Source organism: Clytia hemisphaerica, unplaced genomic scaffold, assembly GCF_902728285.1.
Source record: "Clytia hemisphaerica strain Z4C2 unplaced genomic scaffold, Clytia hemisphaerica genome assembly, whole genome shotgun sequence".
Taxonomy (NCBI): domain Eukaryota; kingdom Metazoa; phylum Cnidaria; class Hydrozoa; order Leptothecata; family Clytiidae; genus Clytia; species Clytia hemisphaerica.
The window spans coordinates 419,667-444,412 of record NW_027104287.1 but is presented as its reverse complement, the minus strand read 5'-3'; the positions used below and the strand labels follow the sequence as shown (position 1 = coordinate 444,412).

At 35.0% G+C, this 24,746-nt stretch overlaps 2 protein-coding genes across 2 annotated transcripts; both read right to left on the bottom strand.

Annotated features, from left to right (window-relative positions):
* Positions 1–1,393: 1,393 nt before the first annotated feature.
* LOC136817028 (protein boule-like) lies at positions 1,394–12,507 on the bottom strand. Its single transcript, XM_067073373.1, has 4 exons — positions 12,384–12,507; positions 3,967–4,038; positions 3,024–3,227; positions 1,394–2,632 (listed from the first exon to the last, which is right to left on the bottom strand). Exons 1-4 carry the CDS (start codon positions 12,411–12,413, stop codon positions 2,240–2,242), a joined length of 699 nt encoding a protein of 232 aa, XP_066929474.1. The 5' UTR covers positions 12,414–12,507; the 3' UTR covers positions 1,394–2,239.
* A 2,030-nt stretch (positions 12,508–14,537) lies between these two features.
* On the bottom strand, positions 14,538–24,660 carry LOC136817026 (voltage-dependent anion-selective channel protein 2-like). The gene is made up of 5 exons (XM_067073370.1): positions 24,546–24,660; positions 17,407–17,529; positions 16,670–17,103; positions 15,256–15,409; positions 14,538–14,967 (listed from the first exon to the last, which is right to left on the bottom strand). The coding sequence occupies exons 2-5, from the start codon at positions 17,518–17,520 to the stop codon at positions 14,818–14,820; spliced, it is 852 nt and encodes a 283-aa protein (XP_066929471.1). The 5' UTR covers positions 17,521–17,529; positions 24,546–24,660; the 3' UTR covers positions 14,538–14,817.
* Between the last annotated feature and the right edge of the window lie 86 nt (positions 24,661–24,746).

Genomic DNA, 24,746 nt, shown 5'->3' with positions numbered 1-24,746 from the left:
GGAAAAAGAGAGTAAATGAGGGCGATTTTAGCCATACTAAATTGAAAATTTCTCCCGTCGGCGCAAACCATGGTTGCGCCTCCTCGTTCCCCTTTTGAAAACTATTCACGCTAATTCACAATTAATGCCCATGGGTCCCGTCAACGGGGGACCAGGGGGCATGGCCCCTCATGTTCCTTGTACTTTTAAAAGATTTCCATTATTTTTACATGAATTATTTTTCCAATTGAATTGAAATGGGTCCTAAAATAGCACTTTGAACCCTTCAAAATTCAAAAATTTTCTCCGTTACCCAACCACGGTGAGCTTTGTCAATTTACTCAAATATACCTCAGCCCTCAAACCGGTGCCCTTTGATGTGATCCAACAATTTTTGATCCAACAAGTCAAGATTACGTCATTTTTCCTATCGAAAACACCAAAAAAAAACTGGAATTTGACCCCTTTGTATTACTAAAAATAGAAAAACAGAGATCAAATTTCTTCCAGATTTTTCGGGTGTTTTCAATAGGAAAAATGATATAATCTTGACTTACGCATATGAGAATGCCCAAACACACATATACGTGGGCAAAAATTAAGTTTATATAACAAAATATGAGCGTGAAAACTAAATTTCTAGGCGTAATGGCGGGAAATCGAAAAAAATTGGCGTGATCGTGAAAATCAAATTTTTCAGTCGTGATGGCGTGAAATCGAAAAAAAATTGGCGTGATGGCGTGAATTTTGAGTCCACTGGGGGGGCCTCCTTAAATGACCAAAAAGGCTCATGAAATGACTTATCACGAATCCCCAGGCTTACAAACAAGTCCTCGACATCCCATTCCACCCTAGCTCCCTGCCCTCAAATATTTATGCGTGTAACAGAATACGCCCCGTTCCATTTCTACTAAATAAATATATTAAAAGAAAAGAATCTTGTACTTTTGAAGGAAAATAACTTGGTCTTCATGACAGAACCTACATTCTGCAATTTTGCAGGAAAATTTGTATTACTGTTGGGAAAATCATATCTTTCCTATTCTTGTATAGGAACATGCCATTTTTTTAGAATGGATTATTTAAGAAGGCAATTCTCTTGTATTTTAGAAGGAAAGTGCTACATTGATTTTTTAAGAAAATTAAGACATAATTTAAAGAATGGGGTATAATGCTAGAATGTCATTCTTTTCAAGTATATAAACTTAGCGCTGTGACAAAGCTTTCCTATATAAACGTGTCTCAATGTCACAAATCAGATCTCCAGAAATACAGGGGCTATCCCTTTAAAAACACAGGCCCCCACCCAGCACAGAACGATGACCTCCGTAGATTATACTGTACATCCTGTATTTTAGAAGGAAAATGACTGGGAGGATTTTCTTTTCATGATTTTCAAACAAGTATTGTAAGAGATTTTTAGTTCATTTAGGAGCCCCATCGTGATAATTTTCTTCTGATATTTTCAAATCGGGTGCAAAATAATCCCACAAATAAAAAAAAATGTTGAAATCTGTGTATGTGAATACAATAAGTAAACGATAAAAAAAATAAAAATGTGCGTTCTATAGAAAATAAAAAATTTACAATATGGTGCTCGTCAAAGTCATTTAAGCCCTCAGGGCCCCCCCCCTCAGGGGATACGAAGGGCATCCAATTGCAAAGGAATCAGTGAATGCAAAAAAGGAAGAAATACGAATTATTTGGGCATGAAAGCTTTAAAAGGAAGGGATGTCTTAAAAGTTAGGGGCTTGGAATAAATGACGGATAAGGGGTTGATCTTTTAAAAATATTAAGGTATAAGTAATAATGTTATATGTCTTAACCTGTATATCCGTCGCTACACTGAGACTAAAGGGGTAAATTGATTAAATAGGAAGGGGATGAAAGTAAGGGCTGGGGAGTGAAAAAAATAATATAATTTTAGCTCCAATATAGTAAGTCTTGACATTAAGGTCTAAACCGTTAAAAACTGAAAAGGATGCTTTACCTAGTCATTATTTACAGCGATAGTAAAACTAGCGACTAGAACTTTGCAGTAGATGCCTTAGAACCTAAACGAATGAACCACACACTATGAACTATAAGAGGAACTAATACAGATGAAAAAATGTAAGTCTATAGTAAATAAAAACAAAAGATATTTACAAAATATATACAGTCTCTAAAACGTTCAACCGAAGAACAGAGAAGAAGCATCTAGTAAGATGTCTATGAATGAATGATATTAAAGTGTATGAACCATTTACCATTGAAATATCTAGAAATATACCAATTCAGGCGGTGGGTAAACAAAGATATTGTTTGGCATGAACATATGGTGTTGTGATGCTGGAGCAGTGGTTTGGGTGCCCACTGGCGGAAATAGCGTTGCTGACATTATAGTGGGTGGATTGGGCGGTGATTTAAAAATTAAGTTAGACGGTGAACAAGGTGGTGTTGGATAGATGCTTCCCTGCGTTGAATTGGGGATGGGCGTTGATGTTGTGTAATAGCTGTCACAGGGCGTAAATGATGGTGCGTTTGGTGATAATTCTTTGTACTTTTGTTTGTTTTTCTCGTCGAATATGTATTTGTATCGACTGGTACGTTCAAATTGTTTGGGTTTGACGATTTTCACAGTACTTGAATTCATATTGACGTTCAGTAGGTGCTATAAAAAGTAATTATGCCAAATCATTTGGAGTGCTCTCTTTCTCTAGAAGAAAGACCAAGGCTACCTTGCATTTTTAAAAAGCTGTGCTATATTTGATGAAAAATCTCGTCTTGTATTCATTAAGGAAAATCTTGTATTGTATTCCTAAAGGAAAATCGGGTCTTGTATTTTGGAAAGAAAAAAGCCTTCAGTTTTGGAAGGGACATCTCGGCTTGTGTCTTTGAAGAAAAATGTCATGTAATCAAATCTCTAAGTTTAGTAGTTGGTGTATAAGATTTCTCAAAAACAGTGCCGTTAGTAAGTGAAAAATGATTCACATTGGGCGGGACCCCGTCCTAAAAGAGTAAATTATACCAACTATATATCAAACTTTCAATCTGCTACATACCTCTTTTTTTATAGCTGGACCAACATTTATTCGGTGACCTTTTAAATAAAACTTCTTTTGTTTCAACGTTTTCTCAGCATCTTTGGCAAACGCAAACGTCACAAAGCCGAATCTTCTCGATTGCTGGTGTTCGTCTAAAATGACTTTGGCTTCGATAATTGGCCCAAATTTATAAAAGTAATGCCCAAGCATCGATGCAGTGATCTACGTATAAATAAACAGAGCAATCTTTTTACGTACATTTATTTGGAGAGACTACCCCAAGGGTACTAGTTTTAGCTGGAACTAAAAGCTTTAGCCCTATTTTGGACAAATTTCCTCATCTTCTGAAGGATTTTTTCAATTTTCTTGATGAAAAATGGCCAAATTTGTAATTCGCAGGTTCTAAGTTCCGCGATTTTGCCGAAAAACCGTGAAAAAAAGCGAAATTAAGTTCCGAGGAAAAATAGTTTTCTTAAGGTCAAACATTAACGGGTCACTGGGACATCCCCCTTCTCACAGACCCACTGGAACACTTCATACTTGAAAAATTGGCCAAAATATCGTCTCCGGTGGAAAATTATTTTCTAATTTCTGTCGCCACTGAAATAATCAATCCTCAATGCAAGATATTATGATATTTTTCCCATCCCCACTGAATTTTCTGACTTGAAAACAAAAGAATTTAAATCCCCAGCCATAAAAACTATATGGGAATATCAATCCTCAGCGAGTTTGAATCCGTTTTTTTATATCCCCACTGGTTGAAAAATCCTACCGCGGGTCTGTGAGAAGGGGGTGTACAGAGGCAAGTGTACTCTACCAAAAGGACATACATAATATTGGGTGGAAAAATAACAGAAAAAAATATATATCATTGCGTGAAGTCGTTTTAGTGTTTCATATTCAACTAAACAATTCGACTTAAACTAGAGTTCGTCAAGCGTAAAAAAAATTTTCTTACCGATCCATGTAGACACCCAACGAAAAGACGATTTGGAAAATGTGTCCCATACATCACAGATGAATGATGGCTCTGTACAAAGAGATGAAAGAGGAAAATATACTTTGATAAGAAGAAAAAATATTTTTATACTCTAGATGAACAGGGGGACGTCAACCCAAACATGCCCTAATCTTTTGTTCCTTCAAGCCTCAGTGGACTCAATTTCGTTTAAACTGGAGATGTTTATAATCCGTGTAAACAGTAATACAGTAATGTTAGTGTTACATTATTATACAATACAGTAATCTTAAACGGGATAATATCACTTTGTATGAATATAACTTGTTCCTCTATGTAGTTTTGCTTAGGTCATAAGACACCCCTGTCTCACAGCCCCGGTGGAACTTTTTTCCCACAATGGGGATAAAAGTTTCTATCGCAATCCCAATGGGGAAAGAATTTCTATTGTTCCCGAGCTTAAAATATCCAGTGGGGATAGTTTTGGACAGCAAATTTTTGCATTGAATTTCGAATGGGGATGAAATCCAAGTCAATTTCCCAACGGGGCTTAAATTGTAGAGTATTTTATCCACCGGGAACGAAATTTTGCCCAAATCTTTCAGTGGGGCTGGGGTCCCAGCGGATCTGTGACACAGGGGTGTCATAAGGTTAACTGACACCTTTTTTTGTTAATAGCTTCCGAATAAGACATTTTTAAGTGAATGAGAGTAATATTGAAAGACCAAATTAGACCCATAGCTTTGAGATATCGAGATGACTCTTTTCTTCTGGGAATGCATTAAAAACAAGCTAGATGCTGAATGGACCTACCTGATGATGATTGTTAGATAGCAATGCGAGGAGAAAAATGAAAAAAAATCAGTCAGAAAATATAGGGTTTAGCGAAAATGCATAACGCAATAAATTCATCATTGATTGTTGATGGGGGGAGAGGGAAGGGTTGCAAGGAAAAAATAAATAGAAAGTTCTGGTCGCCAAAATCAGTTTTATTGACAATTGAATCATGCTTGAAACACGGCGATTTCCGGCATTTTCAACCGGAAAAAAATGTTTCTCAAAAATCGAACTCGGCCATGTTTTGGGCATTGTTAATACGCCTCTTTGAACAAAAAATCAGAAAAAACCAATGATAAAATCTTGAGAAAATGCCAAAAAAACAGTTTTTCCGGCATATTTCCGGCATTTTCGGCCGGAAAACAATGTTTTTTGAAAATCGGGCTTCGCCACATTTTAGGTATTGTCATTTTGCATCATTGTGCAAAAAATCAGAAAAAAGTAATGACAGGATTTTACGCACGACTCTGAATTAGTAGTAATCTTTGGGAACGATGGTGTTCGCGGTCCGCAGAGTAACTCCCTATACTATCGGGGTATTAAGCAGTGGAATAGTTTGCCTTCTAAAGTAGTCAACTCATCCCAGTGGAAGAATTTAAAGAGACCCTTAGTGTGGCCTGGAAAGCTAAAAAGTTTGAATATGATTGAAAGTGTCACTATTGTTGCATACCTGTCTATATTAACAAGAGCCGCAAAGATGCGGATAAATATTTCCTTTACAAATGTTAAAATAATAATTGATGTCCTCAAAAGATTTCAAAGTGCTTTACATCTCAGATAACATCAAGCAACACAAGTCCCTAAGAATTTCAAAATTCCATTTATGTTATTGCCAGTATTTACAGGATTATTCATAAGATGACTGTAGGTTCAAAGTAGAGTAGAGCCAAGTAGAGTGTTGTTGAACACATCAAAAGACCTGATTATATAATTATTATTTTAAGCGCTGATTTCCAGAAATATTATATAGCCAAAAAGGGCAAATATTTAAAATGAAAGAATGACAAAAAGGAGAATATTTCACAGTAAGAAAACCAAAGAAAGTTTTATATATTTTCAAAATAATGAGATGAAATATTTTGCATTATACTTTCATATATATAAGATATTGTATATATTTTTTATAAATATATATTTTTATTTTATACCTTTTTCATATAATCTATACTTATTTATAGTATGCCTATAACAATTCATATCTTTAGTTCAATCCCGAGAAATCACATTCAACTTCAATATACTACTAGACTTCTCAAATCTGCTTAAATCTAGCTCATTTTGATCTTAGTCTTTTGATTTTAGACTTTTTAATTATTGAATAAAGCATATTTTATTTATTTATTTATTATTCATTTACTACTTTTTATTCAATTTAATATTATTATTATTTCTTTTATTGAATTGTACACTATAGTTGTTTTATAATCTGTAAATTGCTTAATATTTTTTCATTTATTTATTTTTTATGTTCCATTAGCGAAAATAACTTGTAAAAAGTTCATGCTAATAAAGAAATAGAAATAGAAATAGTAATTGTAAAAAATATAAAAATTCAAAGTAACTTTTGGAGTTTTTTGAAATAATGTACGTGCTAAAAAATAAAAATCTTTCAAAACAGGGAAAAGATTTCATATTTTCCGACAGAATACAAAAAAAAAAAAATCTCATTTTTATATACTGGGAAACATTTCATAATCTGAAAGATAAATTCGATAGGAAAAAATTCCCCTAACAGAAGCCATTTTATGATTTCCAAAAGCATGCTGCAATAGCAAAAAATTTCCAAAAAAATGTCAGAAAATAAAATAAATTGTCAATGTCATGCCAGGAAATCACTTGAGTTTTCTTCATTTTTTAAATGCATGTGGAAGAAAATGTCAAGTTCACGACAAAAGTTTTCCACGTTTTAAATGTACATACACCGTCAACTGCTTTAACTTGGGACGATTGGTTGAAACATGGGACTGTTTGATATCTGGTCTGTATCTTCACTAACTTGTTAAATCTCTTTGACAGCAAATTTGTTTTGATAACTCCACCAAGTTTATCAATCATACTTCCTTTCATAACATGTCACAATAACTTTCACTGATAGCAACGATTGGAGAATTACTGTAGAGAACGCATGCTGCCTAACCGCCTATCGCCCGATGGGATTAACAAATAATGCGTGTGTAACTTGCTGCGCGAGTGATGTCAAACGCTCCATCGTTTTGCCATTTTTTCAATACACCGTTCATTAACTCAAATCAAATGACTTTGGAGGTTCGGTGAAGAAATGGTGACCAAATCGCCGTCCCATGTTTTGTCAGATAGTCCCAAGTTGGAGCAGTTGACGGTAAGAAAATCTCCAAATTCACGACAAAAGTTTCCACGTTTAAAACACACGTTGCAAAAGATCTCTAAATTCACAACTAAAGTTTTCCGCGTTTTAAAATGCATGCGGGGAAGAAAATCTCCAAGTTCAAGAAAAATTTTAATTGTACATGTGACGTGATTTCAAATTATTTACATCCATATTCAATGCAATAAACCTTTTAAGAAGTATAACATAACATTCTTCATATTGGGGCCGTGGTGTTCCGGATCCGGTTATCAGCTTTAAAATTTGAAATTTAAAACCGCAACAAGTTTTCACTAACTGTCACTAACCCCAGCAGTTAATTCATTGTTGTAGATAAAAAAACCAAGGGAAATTCAATCATATTAACCAGTCAATTTTGCTCCATGTTAAAATTTTTTAGCTAAAATCAGTTCATCAACCATTCCCATTGTTGCATTGTCGGCATGCATTCGTTGGGTGAAAACTTTTTTCATATTGCAGTTATGTAATTTTTCAGGTAACATGGTCAGATTTATTCACAGTCACTTGTCACTTGCAAATATACAAACAAAATTGAAGTTATAGCTGTGAAAGTTGATAAAATGTCCTGTTTTTCCAAGACCAAGAAGAGATTGTATCATCCCTCATTCCAGCTCATTCCAAACCAACAGAATGTAAACGAAACATCAAATCCAGAAAGGAACATTAAGAAAAGTTCACTATCGACCATTCCTTGTGACAATCGTACAAAAATCATGATCCAATTCAACTCATCAAAGCATATAATTAAACCAAAGCAAAGAAAAGTAGCGAAAGAGCAAAAGTTGTTGCCTATTTTCTGCCATCTTTGTTTTGACAGTTAGAAACAAAGCAGTATGGTCCGACCAACAATACGCTTCTCAAACGGCCGACGTTGCCCGATCGACAAGGAGAATAGAGGGCCGTACGGATATTTACCACAGACGTTTCTCGGAGAAATGACGTCTTCCGCCTCGAAAAAAGAACATCCTACTGTTTTTACCGCCGGAGCTTGATTTAAAAAGAGACTCATGTACAAACTCACAAAATTGACCAAAACCGAGCGTTAGACTTGGAGGAGAAGAAGAAGGAGAAGAAATTTTACCGTTTTAACAAATATTTCCTATATAATAGGAAATATTTAACAATGTAAATAATTAACCCAAAATGTATGAGCGATTCATAGAGGCCCATGTGTACGCACGGTGGCCTGCGAATTTGTAAAACAATATTATTATTATAAGGATTTTGCACAAAGTCCAAAAAACCCTATTTTTAGGCAGTTTTTGGCCCAAATTTGCCCAAATATATTTTTTTTCGAAAATCGGGCTCCGTCACATTTTGGGCATTACCATTTTGCATCATTGCGCCAAAAATCAGGAAAAACTAATGAGCCAATCTCGAGAAAAGTTGGTAACGAACTAACGGACGAACGAACGGACGGACAGAGGTTAATTTATAGGACCTCCACCGGCGTAGGTCCAAAAATGAAGTCGGTACCTCCAAGCTATGGGTGACTTTAAGTCTATTGAAGTTGATATGGTAGGCCAAACTCTCATCTTTTTCTACAGTGATTTGAAATTTTGAGAGAGATAATTGGCTGTTTGATTAGTAATTAGTAATTGTAGAGATATTCATGTTCAAAAGGTGCGAAAAGAAATTGTAATCTAATGTTCCTCTTTGTCATATGTATATAGTTCGCAAATCTGCTCTAAAGTTTAAAGCGCTAATATCTCGGCTATTAATTAAGATTTTAATTTCGTTTTTAGACAGAAGGAAAGTTTGAAGCATTCTTTTCTTGATCGGCTAAAACAGAGAAGTGTAAAGAGATGGCAAAACAGCTTCTTGAAAACAATGGAAATACGACTCGTCATATACCAGGTCTTTTGCCCTTAAGGGAGCTTGTTTCGGTTAATGAATTTCTTTTGTCGTTGATAAAAAAATCTGCATAATTAGTGTGACGTGACGAAATTCTTTTGTTTTGAGTTTAATTATGCGTAAACTTTAGAGGCTTATATTTTGGGAACACCTCACTCAGACCACAAGATACCTATATTTTTCTTGCTCAGAATTTCCTTGCAATTCTAATGATATAACCGCATAACGACCGCATCGTTAGATTAAACGCCTGAATGTAAAAAAGTAAGAAATTTAATATGCTTTTCCCGAATTTCGACCAAATATTGTCGAAACAATTCAATATCATTATGATGATTATGACAGGTATTAAAATGGCGTAAAATTTGTTACATCTGGTTATGTTTTTTTTAATTAGAACACTTAAAATTTGGCTGAGCCTGCATGTGCTTATTTTTTTTGGCAGTTTTCCGCCTAAAATGTTCTTAAATGCATTCTTAATTTTTCAGACTACTCTAAATCGGCAATATCATGCAAAATAAGGAGCACTTAAAATTGGTAAAATTTGGACAATATTTGACTCTCGATTTTAGAAAATCCATCCCTAAGTTCGGTTAAAACTGCTTGAAAAGGGAAAAAATTGTAGTTTCTTGATATTTTTTTTCCAAACTGGCATATTCTTACGATGTTCTTAATTTTTCGACGAATTTCAGCCTCAATATTCTTATAAACTGGGTTCTAATAAAAAATAAAATGTGTACATCACACTGAAAGTTTAGAGACGATAGAAATCAGCCAATTTTTAGGACGAGCCATTTCTTCTTGAAAATTTCTTAACGAGCTAATCAAAGCTAAAAAAACAAAAGCGTTTTGAATAGAAACGACCAAAACACTTGGGGTAATCAGAGAAGCCGGTTTTCTATTCCATAAAAAAACATAAAAACCTAAACCTTTTTCTAAACGATTTTTTCCAAAGATCCCAGACCTCATCAGGACCCTCTGCTCTGATTGATTTTGATGATATTTTCAACTTCAACAAGATGGTCGTCCATTTTTGGATTTTCAAGATGGCCGATTTCAACCTATATTTACATGATTTTAAAATATATTTATATTTTTCAAAAATTCAAAAAACTATATAGAAGACTTTTAGACGGGTATAGCCGATTTCATTACCTAACTCGAGATAATTCACACAGAAGATGCAATTTTTGGTCAATTTTAGACCAAAATGTGGCGAAAAGTGGAACTTGCGCATGAAATATCTCGAGTTAGGTAATGAAATCGGCCATACCCGTTTAAGGTGGTCGTTAACAAACTTTTTGAAAATGTCAAAAAATATTCAAATTGAAATATCTCAAAAAGTATAAATGATATATTGTTTAAATTTTGTATGATGATACTTCATTATCATCTTGATCTAAAAATAGAAAAAAATGTTAGAAATTTCAAAGACGGGGGTCATGAGGTCATTTCTAAAAATAGATATCAAAATCTTGTGGCAGAAGAATCTCAACAACCAGATGGAGTTAGATTTTGATATTTGGCAGTTATGTTACAATATTGACCTACTGTGTTTTGAGTGAAAAATTTTTTAAAAAAATCAAAAACCGGGGGTAAAAACGCAAAAAACTGTTTTTTTTAATTTTGAAATCAACAAAACATTTTTTGAAAAATCTGTTTCACTCAAAACACCCCTTGCACTAAGAGAAAGCTGTGTACAAAATTCCAAGTAAATCGGAACAGCCAATCCTGAGATTCTTCCGCCACAAGATTGAAAACCCCCGGTTTTGCTGTTTTGCGTAAACTGGCCTTAAAACTATTTTTTGCTGTAGAAAGAGGAAAAAAAGCTTTCAATATGGGATTTTTGACAGATTTCAGTTGAACTTGATGCACTGATTCAATTTTCACCTTCAGAAAGAAAGTAAAGCCATTTTCTTTTGCATGTCTCAGCAAATTTATGGTGTCGCGCAGAACCCTGAAATTACCGCAAACATACAAAAAAGTTGCGTAAACCTTACTTTTGCTTGCGAAAAAGCTTAAATTTGGTGAAAAGTGATTGAAAAGTATTCCCTAACCCTTTCATTGGTTAAAGTAACACATTTCACTGTAACAAAGCAAATCTTTATCCCTATTACTTGAAATAAAAGCAGCGTTCAGTTCTAATAAAGAGCACTTTCACTTTCACTTTTGCGAAAACTCCGAAACACACCAAAATCAACTATATCACTATCAAAATCCAACTAAATGTGTATGGATAGCTTCAAGAAGAGGTTATGGACGTTTTAAACAATAAATTATCAATTAAATAACTAAAAAGAGAGAGAAAGCAGAAGAAACATTACACGTACCTGTTGCACATTGTGTGGCGCTGAAATTTGATCCCAATGGGAAGGAAATTAGAAAGATTATAAAGTAAAAATGTTCCTTGGAGTTTTGAGAAGCTCTTTATATAAAAAGGAAGCATCAAACCATCACTTACTACAAGAAAATAAGCCATGAAACAGCCATTCCCTTTACCAAAAATTCACACTTGAAATTTGACAAGATTCAAGATGGCGGGTTTGTTTTGATTGTCATAAATCCGGAACTATTAGCAGTACCGGTGTAAAATTTTCCGGGAATGTTCTTTGTGGCTCTAAGTAGCGACAGTAAAAATTTGGAGTCGCTCCAAGAACCAGAAGGCGGCTAATATTGCAATTTTCGTGACGGGCGGCGAGGTGGGCGTTTGGGGCGGACCACAAAATCTGCTCAGGTACGTGTCTAAAAACCTAAAGTTTTCGACTTTCCTCTTCTTTATATGAAATAAAACTTTGGGATATTGTTTAGCAAGGTTCAAACTTTAATTTAAACCAAAAGTTGAAAAATCGACCCGAAAAAGATGATCCTATCTCAGAAGTGTTAACGACCACCTTAAAAGTCTTCTGTATAGTTTTTTGAGAGCTTTCGAATGGTCTGATATTGTCTGAAAATGAGTTTGAAATTTTCAAAACATTTCGCCCTTAGGGTTTTGCCTGGGGAAAAAAGAAATTGCCCAAAAAGGGAATGTTCCACCAGTGGGATTCTAGGAGATTTTTTTCCTGAGGCATAAGCATCCTATAGAGAAGGTCTGGAGAAAGTTTCAGCTATATATTATTTTTTTCCTGTAAATTATGCTAAACGACCCCACTACTAACTTTGGTATTGAACACTTTTTGTGTCGATTTGTTCACCGAACGATGATACCATTTTCAAATACAGTAAAAAGATTAGAAAAGCCCCAAAATTATCCAAAGAAAAAATAGAACAAATGGAACAAAGTATTAAAAAATAATAAATCTTTAGTTTACTCGTGGATTCAGTTTCTCAGATATCACGAAGAAAAGATTAGAAGCCAACTTACTGATTTATGTGACGACGTTGAATAAGACATCTTTGGATTCTTGATCCTCTTTCATGAGCTGTTCCCTCGTCTGACTTCTTTAATAAAAATGATTAAACTAGGAAAACATGAGAGTTCTCTTTAAATACTGACAGTGCCACTTCTTATTTTAAAAGTAAATGCCCCTTAATTAGACGCGCGTGTCATTTCAAAGCATGCAAAGTTACGACACGCTCCCATGGGCAAATAAAGTGTGAAAATGATTTCGATTCGACGTCTAATAATTTTTCTTCATTCCAACTGTCGATACACGTTTAAAAAAAAAGAACATGTCCAAAATTTTTGAAGCCTACGAATGTTCTTCACTTTTGAGTTTCAAGCCTAAAAATGTTCTTAACATGTTCTGTTTTCCCAATTTTTTATGTATTTTCGTCCATTTTCCTAAAAATTGAGTGTTTTAGAGACTTAAAATGTTCTAACATTTTGGCCACCGAAGCCTTATGTTTTTATAAAAGTGAAGTAAGCTAGGGGGGAACAGGCTGTAATAACATAAAAATGTCTGGGAAAAAAATACCTTTTTTGAAGCTTGACTGTTCTTATTTTGTGATAAACCTAGGGCTGCGCTGGCATCTACTAACGCATTCGTGCTCCCTACTACCTGCGGTTTTGTAGAGGTATCTGCGATTCAGACTATGACTATGACAAACCCTGCATCCATGCTCAACAGCGTACTTAAATTGTTCTAATTTTGACCATTTGGAGCGTTTGGAGCCTTTGTTCTTATAAGAAAAGAGTGTGAGCCTGAAATGGAGTACTCTGTACCAGAGTGTATCGTCACGTTTATCGTTTCGTACGTCAATGAATTTTGAAATTAGCCGTAGATAATGGGTCTGTGTACAGACAAGAAATAGAGAGAAATAACAATTCCAATCCTTATTACTTGCGATGCTCGTGTAAGTGATCGTCAATTGCACTCAAAAAAGCTTTCTTGAGGATTTTTTTTTACATTTTTTTTTGCTGCACCACCACTTCATTTGGCGGATGGCGGATGGCCGAAAAAGTTTTTTAGATGGAATTTAATTTGGCGGATGGACGAAACAACTAAATTTGACGGGAATTTAATTTGGCGTTTGCTGAAAATTTTATCCTTAAAATGGCGTAAAAACAGCAAAAAAAAAGCAAAAACACCTTAAAAGAAATCGTCATTTCAAAAAGTTTAATTTGGCGGATGTTGGAAAAAAGAAATTTTGGCGGGAACTTAATTTGGCGGATTCTGGCCAAATCCGCCAAATTTTCTTTCCGCCAAAATTTCTTCCTTTAAGGTACCTTATGAAATGAACTACCATTGGTACTATCAGGATTTTATTTAAAGTTGTTTGGTATACTTCACGTCACACGTGGTTTAAGATTTTAGTGACACCCCCTACAATTACTGCCGAGTTAATGTACGTGTGTTTTCGGCGACGGAGACGGTAAGGTTTTAATGTGACTAGATCCTAACTGACTGAAGACGACGGTAAACCAGCACTTTTACCGTCCTCGATTTAGCGGGCTTTCCAAACCGCTTCAATCATTCTACCGTCCTCAAAAGTGCAAACACATAACTCGCTACTAGTTCAAATCGTGGAAATTCCCGGGAATGCTTAGGTAAAAACTTGAAGAAAAAGCCGAAAATTATCACTATTAGCACATCTTATAGTCTAAGATAGGTGCTTGCTTGAGTAAATTTTCATTGTACACGGACTTGAATCACTAATTTTTAGAATTCCTTGCGGAATTGTTAACGAACTCGTCACGAAAATAGTTAGGAAGAATACGACAAGATTTAATACATTGTTACCTATTACTCTCGGGTACTTAATAGCCGTCCCCCCCCCCCGCTAATTAATTTTTCGAAAATTTTCCACCCAGGACATTCTTATTCCAACCCCCCCGCTTATTAATTTTTGGGAAAATGTTTTTGAAAGTTCCCTTTTTTGTCCTAATTCAACTGTATTAGCCTCCTTTTCAAAAAATTTCCACCCAGGACATTTTTATTCCAACCCCCAGCTATTAGGTACCCGAGAGTACCAATAAAATATTTGGTTAAAAGTTCATTTTCTGATTTTAATAAAAAATTATGTCAGACCCGAAAAGATTGGGGGACTAACGTACACAAATAGAAACAATAGAAACTTAAAAAGTGAAACAAAAAAATTTCGGTATTATTTTTCTACATTATAATTCCACCATATGAGTGTGTTTTTACAATTTATATATCGAAAAAAAAGTATTTCTCACGCGTTTACATGTTTGTTGTGCGAATAAGGACTTGACTTTATAGCCTTTTCGTTGTTTTCTAATTCTACTGACGTCCAAAAAGTAGGAGCAGCACTGTCACTGAACTACCTGCTGGACATTTTAGCCTGAGAAAATGACAATTTTTTAACCTAATGCTTTACTGTCATATAAAAACTTAGGCGCTAAGGTTAAGGCTCAATCCGAGTTTGTGACCACCATTTTCGAGTGATTTTGCGTTGATGAGAGATGACATAGTAAGTTGGACTCCTGGTCGGAGGTTTTGAACGTATGAGATACCAAGGTGGAGTTGATTGTCCAATTTAGCCTGGAAAATAAAAAAATCGGTGAATTTTAATGAAAGCCGGGGACGATGTTTGGTGGAACGAGCTGTGAATAATTTAAGTATAAAAGCTAGGAACTTTATAAAGTAAAGGGCCAGAAAGAGCAACAAAAAGAATGACAAAATATTTTTTACAGTGGGAAACAAATACTAATATCAAGAATTAGTACGTCTCATAACAATGTTTTTTAAGATACTAGAGCATCGTTCTGATCAAAATGGCAAAATTCACAATTTAAAAATCCCCATAACCGTAATGCAATTTCTACGTACCTTCATGAAGGTTTCGCCGTCGATATCGTATCTTCCACAAACAGTCAATGAAGCGGGGTCCTTAGATCCTGAAGCCCATTGCAACATAGCGGCAGCAGATAGCTCTGGTTTGACTTGATGGTGGATTGAACCGACATATTTGGAACCATCATTACTGTGTGAATAAAAGAATTTTGAGAGTAAAGTACAAATTATTTTGAAAAATGAAAGGGAACAGGGGGGGTGGTCGATAGTAAAATCTCAGACATATATGAGTAGTAAAAGGATTTTTACGAATTTTTACATACCACCACCCAGACTCTTGGAAGAGGTATTTTACTACCCTGGTAGTAAAAGTTTTTGGGACAATTTGTCATGGAGACCACTTATTTTTTGGTTGCTTTTCGGACTTATTTCACAAAAAAAGCTAAAAAATGATTATTTCTGTGACACATTTTTCACTTCGTGCAGAATCTAAAGTTTTGCCCTTAGAATTTAAAATCTTTTTTATATTAACAAAAAATTTCGAGAATTTTTGTTTGCAGCAAACAACTTTCCAACAAATTTTTTTTTCAAATTTATAAAAATTTTCAGATTTTTTCAGAAAAGTCATCCAAAAAATTAAAAGAATTACAAAAATAGGTAAAATTTGCTAATTTTACCAGCTAATTTTAGCGACCCTAGTGCAGTGGTAGAGCATCCGGCTACGGTTCGCAAGGTTGTGGGTTCAACCCCCAGCCGGGTCATTCCAAATATTTCCAAAATGGTACTTGATGCCTCTCTGCTTGATGCTCAGCAATTAAGAGAAGGATCAAGGGTAATTGGAGCAATCCAGGGAGAAAGAGTGGCGCCCTCCCCTACCTTCAGGTAGATAGCTATCGAAAGAGGAGCCTTCGGGTCGCAGACTTACTTACTTACTACTTAACTACCTAGGTAGTAAAAATATTTCAAAATTTAACACATAGATACCACCCATTTTAGTATTTAACTACCCTGGGTAGTAAAATTTCTTTTCAATTTTTCGTCACACCACCACCGTAGTAAACGTCATTATGTCTGAGATTTTACTAACGACCCCCCCCTGAAGGAAAGCAGTTTTACTTTACAGGGTTAGATCACAGAATAGCGTTCCGCGCCTCACACGTCAAAATTATTTCAACTAGAAATTTGTACCAGTTCCAATCCAACAGTTCATTTCGAAATAATTGGAAAGCCGTGAAAGCTATTGCCTTTCTTTTGATTGCAATTTGACACAAAGGAGGATGGGATCGCAAGTCGTACAAACGAATAAATGTGTGCAGATTTGTTACTATTTTAAGATTCTGTGCATTGTGCTTGCATAAAGAAATTTCAAAAGGTGGAGGTTGAGATACTTGCAATTCGTGCAACTTACTAGTATAATTCAATTGGATGCAAAGTCTAGATATAAGCTTACATGGCAGAGTGGACGACAAAGTCACCATCCTTGTAAGTCAAAGAGGCGTTGTTGGCGGTGAGTTTGGCTGATCCAGTGTCGTACGAGGCTTGGTAACCTGCATGCCAACCTTTGTAAGCAAAGACAGCTGATCCATTGATGGATGGTCCAGCAAAGTTTAAGTCGACATCTCCGGTAGCATGTACATTTTCGTGTTTGTAAGCAGTCTTGACCTTGGCAGTTTTCTTTCCAGTGATTGGAGCAAAGGTAGTGTCAAAGTCAACTTTCAAGCCTTTGGCAATTTTATCATCAATAGAAATGTTTGTTGAAATGATGTTTTCGGTGGTCCATTTTTCTGTGAAAGTAACACCATAATCAGCATTCTTAAATTTGGTTTCTAAAGATCCATTGACATTGCCTGTGTCCGTGTAGTGGCTTCCCTCGGTAGTGAATTCCTGAAAAAGGGCATAGAGGAAATTGCTTAAATTCTCAGAGTTCTTCTTTATACCCAAAACCAGCTTTGCAACAAGCCAATTAATCAAGACATTTGAGAAAAAGAATCGCGTCAAGAAACACACAAATAGGCGATTTTCTGTTTTTTTGACTTGAATGTGCTATAAAAAGTAGGGTTGACATAGTTCTAGGCAATTTAAGTAAATGAATTGTATCTAAAGTGTATCCTCGGTCCCTGTCTGATTAGGACAGGATGATTAGTAATGAAAAGCACAGAGCGTTTAAACAAAATGAAAAAAGCTTACCACTCCATTTTTTGTCTTAGTTTTTCCCTCAAATTTGATAAGTCCAAAGTGGAAGTTTTTGTTAATGAGATCTTTAGCTTCTTTTCCTAAGTCACCGAATTTTGCGGGAGCCATTTTTTATATCTAAACAAAAGAAAAGCCAGTGGTTACACATTGAAAAATTAACGTCAAATTCATGTTTACCCAAAAAAGTTGTCATCACCCAGACAAGCAAAAACATACTCAAAAGGAAAAGATGGTGATTTTTGGCATTAAAGCCTTTACCAAGAAACAGTAGTGGTCAGGGCAAGAACTCCAGATTACTTATTTGTTTTACATTCTATTGATTATGTCCAAAACCAAGGAATTTTTACTAGTTGTATCGATATGCCAGTACCAAGAGCAGGTTTATTTCAGAAAAGATGGTGTCACAGGGGTTTTTCCAAAAGCACTAAGCGATTCCTCAGTTCTTTCAAACTGAATTTTCAACAAAGGCGTAAGCTGCAATATCTAGTCAAAGTGGATATTAGAGGCTGGGGGTCTATTTTTGCCTCTACTGGCACTTCAAACGATTAAAATTGAATGGTGATTGAATCATGCTTAATGGTGGTTATCAATAATGTTTTCGAGTGAAAAAAACAAAGAAATATTAGGAAAAAGTCCAATGAAAATCTGCAAAAACAATGATTTCTGGCATAATCAAATTTTTCTCCAATATTGGACTTGGACATATTATCTTAGACATTGCTAATTTACATCTTTGTGCAAAAAACTTAAAAAAAAACTGATGACGAATTCTTGAGAAAATGCCAAAAAACAAGCTAGATGCTGAATGGACCTATCTGATGATGAAAGTTAGATAGCAATGCGAGGAGAAAAATGAAAAAAATCAGTCAGAAAATATAGCGTTTAGCGAAAATGCATAACGCAATAAATTCATTATTGATTGTTGATGGGGGAGAGGGAAATGTTGTAAGGAAAAAGTAAATAGAAAGTTCTGGTTGCAAAAATCAGTTTTATTGACAATTGAATCATGCTTGATGATGAGCATTGTTATCAATAATGTTTTTGTGTAAAAAACATAATAATGTTTTTGTGTAAAAAACATAAAACATAAGGAAAAAATCCAATGAAAATCTGCAAAAATGGCAATTTTTCTCAAATCGGGCTCAGTCACATTTTAGGTACACGCTTTTTTTTTTATAAGAATAGTGTACTTTGGTTGAGGGTGAGCATTATTCTTATTTTTCTATTGTTCTAAACAATAGGCCTATTGTTTTAAACCCGAAATCTCACCCTGATATTCTTATAGAAGTTATTCTTATAAAAGAAAAAGCGTGTATTGTCATTTTGCATCAGTGTGCAAAATTTCATAAAAAAATATAAAGTACAGCTTGAGAAATTCAAGAAATACTGTCTTTCCAGTGAAAATAGGTTGTTCCAGCGATTTTTAAATGCATCTTTGAGCAAAAAATCAGAAAAAACTAACGATAAAATCTCGAGAAAATGCCCAAAAAACAGTTTTTCCGGCATATCTCTGGCATTTTCGGCTGGAAAAAAAGTTTTTTCGAAAATTGGGCTCCGTCACTTTTTAGGAATCATCATTTTGCATCATTGTGCCAAAAAACAGAAAAAAGTAATGAGCCAATCCCGAGAAAAGCTGGTGACAGCATCTTTGGCTGAAAATTTTTTCGAACATCGGGCATCACATTTTGTACATTTTGCATCATTGTGCAAAAAATCAGACGGAAGGAAGGACACAGGTTAATTTAAAGGACCTCAGAGGTAGGTCTAAAAAGTCAGCAACTCAAACTAGAAAAACCTGTCAATTCCAATGGCTGGAGGTTAACACAATAATTGGATTTCTGAACCTTTTAAAAAGATAATTGAAACAGATTACTCCATATCTGAAGTAGCCCTTGGACCCGAATGTATACATGATACACATCCCCTATATCAAAATGAATTTCAGGGATACACAAAAACTTTCCTGAATCACCACATTAGCATAATTGCAAAAATGAAATGGCTTCATCTTACAGAAACTTGCCAATAATTGATGTACTGAACAGTATTAAGAAAAAAATCTTTTTCCAATTTCTTCCTGATTTCTTCCATAAACTCTGCTGAAAGCATGCAATTTCAAAGCATGCAATTTCACTTGCATTTGCCTTCGTGCACAAATTTGCAACTTAAAAGTACAGTTTTGTATGTATTAGCTTTGATAAAAAAAACTATTCTTTCATTGGCAAGTAGACTACCTTTTCTTTCAAAATGTTCCGAGTTCATCACATTATTTTAACTTTTGTTTTGATTAACAATATCAATACGCTTATGAAAAACAAACTCATGGGTGCAAATAGACAAAAACTCAATGATGACAAGTGTGAATACAAATCAATGCAATGGCAAACATGATTGGAGAAAATGTGATTTCTGAAAGGTCTTAAGTTTATCAGCCAAGTGCCAATAAAAAATTTGAAAGTTTTGTTGAGGACCCCTCTAAAGGGGTTGAAGCTTTTGATATGATTTTCAAATTCTGATTTGATTTTCTGAAAGTAGTCAATTAAATTTTCACAAACTACTTTCAAGCATATTACCCAGACTCTCCCATGCGATGGATTGGATATCGATAGATAATAATATATAGTCTATATAGATTTTACCAATATACTATGAGTTATACTAAAGGGGTACAAGAAGCACAAGAAATCTGGATCAGTTGATCTGGATTGCAGGTTATTATTACCATAGGGAAGAAATTCTGGCGGATTTGGCGGATTTCCAAATTTTAAAAGTTCCGGGCAAATTAAATTCGCCCTAAATTTAATTTTCTTTTCACGTCTGAGGTAATTTATTATTCATCAATTGATCAGATCGATTGATACCTGTTGATACTCAAGATTTTGAGTGCTAGATCAGTCAAGGCTTCCTTTTACTTTATCACGCGACAGTGATGTGCCAAATATTTTGGTTTTATTTCAAGCAAAGGACTTATCAACAGGAAATGTATACATAACAACGGCGCTTGATAGAAAATCTAAACACAGAGTAAGAATTCAAAAAAGATACCGATCATTGTACAGAGCACTAAAAAATACCTTTAAATGTGTCCTTTCTATGTTTAGTTTGTTCTACCTTGGATGATAACTGAAAATATCTTAAAAAAACCTTTGTCTGCCATCAGCCTGTGCAGTAATTTTTGCCCGCTTCAATTCATAGTCCTATTCATAGATATGTAATGAATAAGAGAGGTGCGCTTAGCTAAGCTATTCTAGAAAGCAGTGGCGTGGTGGCAGGGGGGGCCTGGGGCGCCCAAAAATAAGGGACGCCAAGAAGGATTTTTCAGGCGCCCATATCGAAAGATTGACAAATAAAAAACAAAAATGGCGCCCCTCATCACCACAAAATTTTCTGGCTTGCTTCGCTCGCACACTCCCTTTTTTGTGTTCATAATGAGCATATAGAGAGGGGCGCCAAAAACAAAAAATCCTTAAAAAGGGCGCCATAATTGCCTTGGCCACCCCAGAGAAATTTTCCCACCACGCCACTTCTAGAAAGCTTACCCATTCATTGTTAATATATTTTTTGTTTGAAAGTAATTGCTTGATGGAATAAAAAGATATCGTCAAATCTTGTAGCATCATTCTTCTTCTAAAATACCAAGGAAGCCCTGCCTGGGCTAGATTACCTATCAATTATCAGAATCAATTGATATCCAATCAGGTCCCAAGGCATTACAGTAGGCTTCCTTCCTAAGCAGTAACTGTCCTCTGATTACACAATATCATTCAATTTTTTGTCTTCAATCACGATCACGATCACGCAAAACAGCAATAAACTTGGATAAACGTGCATCACATCCCTCACTTTTTACCTCTGATCAAACAACCACAAAGAAAAAATATCCAAATCACGTAATCATGCTAGAAAAAAACATAACACAAACCTTGAGGGGGCATCTGCTCTTACAGTGTGCCATAACTAACATAATCAATATTATCTAGATTGGCATGTCATTATCACAAACCTTGAGGGGCATCTGCTCTTAAGGGCGATTTGCGCTAAATCTGTACCGTGTCCCGTCCGAAATCATGAAAAATAAAGTTCATTTTTTAACATAACTCTACTTTTCTATGACAGTCTATAGCCTATATTTCATGGAAATGTACCTTGACACCACCTTTTAAGGCCTAATAATAAAGTTATAGGGGCTCATGGAGCTGTTAGAGCGTATGAAAATGGTAAATTTGTGGTAAAAAAAATCAAAACCAACTTGCACTGTAGAGAGTATCACATATTATCAGGGTTGTAACAGGTGATATTTAAGTATCACTAAACTTAGGTGAAATCCTTTTTTTGTTGCATTCTTTTGATTGGCATGTAGATATCGAAAATGATTTCGGACCGACAAAATTTGCAAAACTAAATGCTAGAATACATCAGAAAAATGTATTGAGGAAGTAAGGAAGCTGTAGAACAGCCTGAAATTGTTTGTATAAAGGCCTTCCTCAAATTAGAACAGATCTTAAAAATCTGTATCACCTTTTTCATCTTTTTTCACTTTCAGGGTGATTTGTACTAAATTTTTCCTGGTCCCTTCCGAAATCATTTTCATAAAAATCTGTTTTATTTCAAGTTTTGTTAAACTTTTTCTTTCTACATATTATCAGTAAGTATACAAGTAAATATACTACTATTCCAAATAGAAAATACTTGATAATCTTCCACTCTTTTTGTTCCAGTAGTGGTTTTAATACAATACCTAGTTTTATAGGAAAATTGTCCCGTCCGAAATCAATTCCTATTTTCAAGGTTAAAATAAAGGTATAAAAACTTACTTCAATTGGCCTGTTTGAACATTTTTCTTACCACTAGGTCTTGCTAATAACTTCCTGAATGTTAAACATTCATTTTATTACAAATTGAAACATATTTGAAAAGTTATGATTTCGGACAGGACAAATGATTTTGGATGGGACATTTTTTCTAGTACCCCTGGAATCAAATCTGAAGAGCTTTGAATCTTAGATTTACTCAATTAAAATATGCTCTATCCTAGATTACAATATTCAGCCATTCAAAAATCTTTCTACCCTGCAGAATTTCAGAAATATTGTCAATCTTATTGTGATTTCGGACGGGACATTTTTTGGTGTCACTTCCAATCACCAATGCACTGGGACCTATAGAATGTTAACCTAATGGTAAAATCATACTTTTTGACAGGTTTTCAAACACATACAGATTGAGCTTACTGTCAATCTTAAAAATCTTCAATAAACACTCTTAAAATAGGGGCAATGTGCAATGATTTCGGACGGGACACATTTCTGTGTCAAAATGGACGTAAACAGAAAATCACTGCTAGAGCAAGATGGAAAAAAGGTTTCAAAACACTTTTTTTGTAGAAAAACACATGAATAAAGTACCTATATGGAAAATCAAAATTCCAGGTCAAATACCTTCCTGGAAAGAAAGTGCTACCATAAAACTTTTTTTACTAAAAATTGCCAAAACGAGGAAAAATTGACACAAAATTAATGATTGCAGACTAATGATAGACAGTTAAAACATGAAATTTTGCAGAAAGTGTACCATTACCAAGTTGTATCTGATGAAAAAAGAAAAAAATCATTAACACTTAGAGGGGGGTGCCCAGTGCACGAACGGTAAACTTATTTTTCTCTTTTCTGACTTACTTTTGGTTTTTACATAAATCCTTTTTGACCATCTTGTAAACAAGCTTGAAGTCCTTCTTTCACAGTTTGTTTTCACTTTATTTGAAGGCTTCTTCTCGGAATAATAAGTCGTTAAAGCGAGCACTATTCGGACCCAGTCCGCAAACAAGGAACCAGTGCGCGTACGATCTTTTGAAAGAAAAAATTAGAGCTCCGCTCGCAGGTAATACTTTAATTCTCTTCCGAGATGATACAGGGGTATTTGAACTTTTCAAAACCACACGCTTTTTCACCAAAAAAGCGTCTTTTTTATAAGAACTTTAGCGTTTTACTAACCTGTTTATTTTTGTAAATATTTTCTTGTCGTCCATTTTTTTGTTTTCTTTTTCAAGTTTTGCTCATCCAAAAGCGCGGCAATGTAGTGTCTTCATTTTCAATTGATATCGCCAGCGCTTTCGAATGTTTTGACGTTGCAATGTCTTCATTTTGAATATGGTGTTCGGATCGTTCGCAGACTGGAACCTTTTTTATATCAACTACTGGTGATATGTTTCTATTGATTTTGAATTAATGAGCTAACATGTTTCAATGAAATTTTGTGTGATGGAAGATAACAGGTTTTTAAAAGAGGAAAGTCATTTTCAGAACTCTTCTTGCGAAAATTTTCTTATAAAAAACATTTTCTCTCGCGATCAGCCGTGTTTACAAAAATCCCGATTTTTGTGATTTTTTTACTTGGCCTCGTTCAAAATCGGTTTGGTGTTCGTTCTAGTACTCCGTTTATTTTAATTTTTGGAGAGATTGTAAGGGATAGTTTGAGGATTTTGCTGGCACAAAGGAAGTTCTATAGAAGTTTGTTTTTGGTTGTTTTTTTCAAGTTCAAAGACGCTCGTTCGTGCACTGGGGCTGTTCGTGCACTGGTGACTTGACTCTAACCTTAATGAGATATATGCAAAAAATGATTTTGGACGGGACGGTACAGATTTAGTGCAAATCGCCCGCCATAACTAACATAATCAATATTATTTAGATTGGCATGTCATTATGAGACTGTCATTACAGTTTTGGAAACTGTCATTACAGTTTTGGACTTGGCTAACAGCAGTGTACGTACAGTGCAGTGTGAGAGTGAGAATTTTCACCATCAAGCATCAAACTGAGCATCTATCTATTATTTAACCTCATAATTCAACCAGGTAAGTCCAGGCAATTAGAATGAACCAGAAGGCTAGTCGGTAATAATGCAAAACCTCTAAATTAATCTGCCATATCAGAATCCTTTAACTAACATATTTTTTTGGTCAAAACAGCAAGGAGAGAAAATAAGGTGTGTCAATAACAGAGGTAGTTAATGGACTTTTCAAGAAGAAAGCGCAGGCTTTCAAGCTAAAAAGAACATCTGGAAATGAAGAAAGACTCTTGCGTCAGATCAGTGTGAAATATGTAGAGAGTAAAGAGTAAAACAACTGTCAAACTTACGTTTTCTTGGAGGGATAGCCTAGACAGAGACAGCAGCTGACATGTGCAAGTACCGATACAAAGTTTTCCGACCTCCTTTGTGGACGAAGCAGAGCGACGTGGTTACGATATAAAGGAGATAAGATTGGCAGTTTTACCTCTTTAATATCATACAACTGCATCACGGGATACATTCGGACATTTCGCGCGGCGAGGCGCTTT